The sequence below is a fragment of the Belonocnema kinseyi genome, chromosome 1 (assembly GCF_010883055.1).
Source record: "Belonocnema kinseyi isolate 2016_QV_RU_SX_M_011 chromosome 1, B_treatae_v1, whole genome shotgun sequence".
In the NCBI taxonomy this organism is placed as follows: domain Eukaryota; kingdom Metazoa; phylum Arthropoda; class Insecta; order Hymenoptera; family Cynipidae; genus Belonocnema; species Belonocnema kinseyi.
In genome coordinates, this window is record NC_046657.1 from 21,714,873 (window position 1) to 21,718,681 (window position 3,809).

The 3,809-nt window shown below is 28.4% G+C and overlaps 1 protein-coding gene across 8 annotated transcripts in view; it reads left to right on the top strand.

Moving 5' to 3' along the window:
- LOC117173324 (QRFP-like peptide receptor) overlaps window positions 1-3,809 on the top strand; it is a 236,992-nt gene that overhangs the window by 23,225 nt on the left and 209,958 nt on the right. For all 8 annotated transcript variants that reach the window (XR_004467166.1, XM_033361827.1, XM_033361833.1 and 5 more), the window contains one exon: window positions 482-612. Coding sequence is in view for 7 of the 8 variants with exons in the window: in XM_033361827.1 (XP_033217718.1) it covers window positions 482-612 (131 nt within the window). In the remaining variant the exon portion in view is untranslated. The remainder of the gene's footprint in view (window positions 1-481; window positions 613-3,809) is intronic.

Genomic DNA, 3,809 nt, shown 5'->3' on the forward strand with positions numbered 1-3,809 from the left:
TATTCTTATACTATAGAGTACCATTGATTTTTTATTGTAAATCATTATTGACTCTGGTAATATACAGCGCTATTCATCCTAGTACTATACAATTCTATTGATGATAGTGCCATTCATCGGTATGAAATCTAGTGCTGTACAATGCTATTGATTCATGTACTGGACAGGACTATTGATTTTAGTAATGCACATTATATTAATTCTAGTACTTTACAGTACTATTGACTCTTGTAGTGTAGAATACTATTGATTCTAGTGCTACACAGTGATATTGATTCTAGTACTGTGCAGTTCTATTGATTCTATACTTAACAGTATTATTGAGTATTGTACACTCTACTTTGCGCATAGTTCAAGGTAGTATTGTATAGTGCTATAATTCTTATAAAACGTAATAAATAATTATATTTTTGTTCAATTTTATTTTATGAAAATAAATTTAAAAATATTCCTTTAAGTATTTATTTTTCTTATTTTGTAGGAAATGTCGTCATTATCGCATCGACGCTTTGTCCAAGACTGCGACCATTGCCATCAACACCCACCAATGTTTTTCTTGGTGGTCTCGCCACGGCCGACCTTTTACTCATTATATTCTGCATACCAGTAAAGGTAAGACTGCCTCTTTATTTCAAAAATTCTAATTAGCTTCCAATTGAAGCTTTTCTTTAGAAAATATTATTTTTACTATTTAATTTTTTATTATTAATTATAACACGTAAAAATTGCAGTTTTGCAATTATCGAGAAAAATTTGTTTACTCGATGTTGCACTTGATTTTTCAGTGTTTGTTGATGAAAACCTAATAAAGTAAATTTAGTTCATTAACTTCTCAAGCTAGGGAACGCATTCAATATCAAAAATGTATTGCCAATATTTGAAGTGTCTATAATTAAAATTTTTTTATTAAGCAAAAAAAAAAATTATTGTACAGAATACGACAAGGTGTCAAAAATATTGTTTTGAACGAAAAAAAAACACGTATGATTCTTTAAATAATATTTTTATTAAAAGACATGTCACCTTTTTTTGAGGGTAAGATTTCTTTTTAATTTTTCTCGAAAATTGTCTGAATGGTTTTTATAAGATATGTTTGGTTCAGTAAAAACTAATTTTTGGGTTTTTCTTTTCCCTTCCATATCTTTTCAGAAATTTTGGTAATAAATGTACAATAAATTTTTATAATTGAAAGAATGTCTTTAATTATAAAAAATATCCTAACTTCGTATTGAAATAAAAATAAATTATCAAAAATTCTTCCATACGAGCAGAAATTATATCTGTTAAAAAAATTCCAAAATCATCATTAATCATAAAAAATATCTGTGCTAAAATTTATAATATTTTGGAAGTTTGAAAATGATTTTTTTTTTATTCCTAGGAACCAAAATTTGTTGGCAATTTATCAGTAATTTAGGGTAACTTAACGTTGATAGTTGGTGGAATCTTCTAATCGTTTATTTTAATTTATAATTGATTAAACGATCGGGGATTCAGTAAAGTAACAAAATCAAAGATTTTAATATTTTTTTCTTCTAATTCCTTACTAATTGTTTGATTAGAAAGGATTCAGGTTCGGAAAAGCGTAGGGAAGTAAATAATTTTATCGACTTTATTTCAATGGTCAATATTCGTGCAAATCCTCCCTTAAAAGCCGGATGAATGGATGTTTGGACGGTTCTGGCATCGCGGTAGAGATTTACTGGGTCGATAGACTTTGCGTATAAAACAAGAAACTGAAATTCCCTGCTATAAACAAAGACTCAGGTCGTAATCTGTTGAAGCTTATTACACTGTAAATGCCGCTTGTTACCAGATGAGAATTTAACTTCAAAGTCCTCTAAAAGCACTATCTCTATTCTGGGTTTCTATTTAAAATTGATGGTCTTATTTTAAACTGTTAAAAAATTTAAAAATAGCTTTTATTTTCATACTAATTACTAGATAGCCTGTTACGTGCATTCTAATATTAGCATATTAATGGTAGTAAATAATACAATATAAGTAGTATTTTGTAACTTGCATGATTTTTATTAGATTTGGTATACTTGTTACAAGTATTATGCAACTAGTGGTTAGTTGGCTACATTTATTGGCTAGTATTGCACTTATATTGACTAGTATTGTTCTTATAGTGGCTATTATTATACTTATATTGACTAGTATGAATCTTTTAGTGACTAGTATTGTACAAATAGTATGATTTAATTAGAATGCTATTGCCGATGACTAGTATGATACTTTCAGTGACAGTATTATACTTCTACTGTCTTATTTGCTACCTCCAGTGATTATTATAGTGTAATTAGTATATTAGAAGTAGAATTATACCTTTCAATATTAAGATACTAGTAAATAGTATTATACCACTGATGACTATTATGATGCTTTTATTGACTAGCATTGTATTTATATTGACTAGCATGCTACTTCTAGTGACTACAATTATACGTCTAGTGAGTAGTGTAATACTTGTAGTGACTAGTAAAATACTTCTAGTGACTATTATTGTACAGAAAGTATGGTGCAATTAGTATGGTACCGCTATAATGTAGGAATGATGCATATTAGAAATTGGATACAAGCAACGCGTATTATACCAATAGTGACTAATATGGTACTTATAGTGACTAGTATGATACAAGTATTACGGTGCAAGTATTATGGCATCGCAAATGACTAGTATGATACTTCTACCTGATAGTGTGATAATTCCAGTAAAAGTATGATATTTCTGTTGTGTCCTTTGCAACTTCTAGTGACTAGTATAATAAAACTACTATCTTGTATTTGGAATGATAGTATTAGAATGAGATACTAGTAACTAGCACATTATATAACTTCTGACTAGTATGGTACTCATATCGACTAGTATTGTATTTATTTCTTCTAGTATGTTACTTATATTGGATAGTATATTACTTCCATTTACTAGTATTATACTTCTATTGACTAGAAACATTCAAAAATATGATGCAATTAGTATGAAACCTCCAGCGATTAGTATGATTCTCCTTACCAGTAGTATAACACTTTCAGTGAAAATACTGGTACTTTTATTAACTAGTATTGTACTTATATTGTCTATTCTATTATACTTACAGTGACTGTTATTATATTTATAGTGACTAGTATTATACAAATAATAGTAGGAATGATAAATATTAGAATTTATTTACTGGCAACTAGTATTTTGTCAAGTAACTAGTATGATACTTCAATTGGCCAACGTGCTACTTCTAAGTGATAGCATGTTACTTCTAGTATACAAAATATGGTGCAATTAGCGTGCAAACACTGGTGACTAATATGATACATTTATGTGAGAGTATGATACTCCTGTTGTCTTCCTTACAACATTTAGTGACGAGTATGCTACAACTAGTATCCTGTATTTGGAATGATAGTATTATAATTGGAATACTAGTAACTACTATTATACAACTAGTGTCTATTGTGGTACTTTTATTGTTTTGTGTGCTACTTTAAGTGATCATAATGATACAAATAATATGATACAATTAGTACGGCAACTTCTAGTGACTAGTATGTTCTAACTAGTATTTTATAACTTTAGTATTACATATTATCATTAGGCTACTAGTAGTGAATATTACTCCATTAGTGACTAGTATGGTGCATGTATTGATTAGTATTTTACAAATATTTGCTAGTATGTTACTTCTATTGGATAGTATGCTATTTATATGGACTAGTATTATACTTCTATTGACTCGAAGCTACAATTAGTATGGCAACTTCTAATGACTAGTATGTTTGAACTAGTATTTTATAACTTAAATATTACA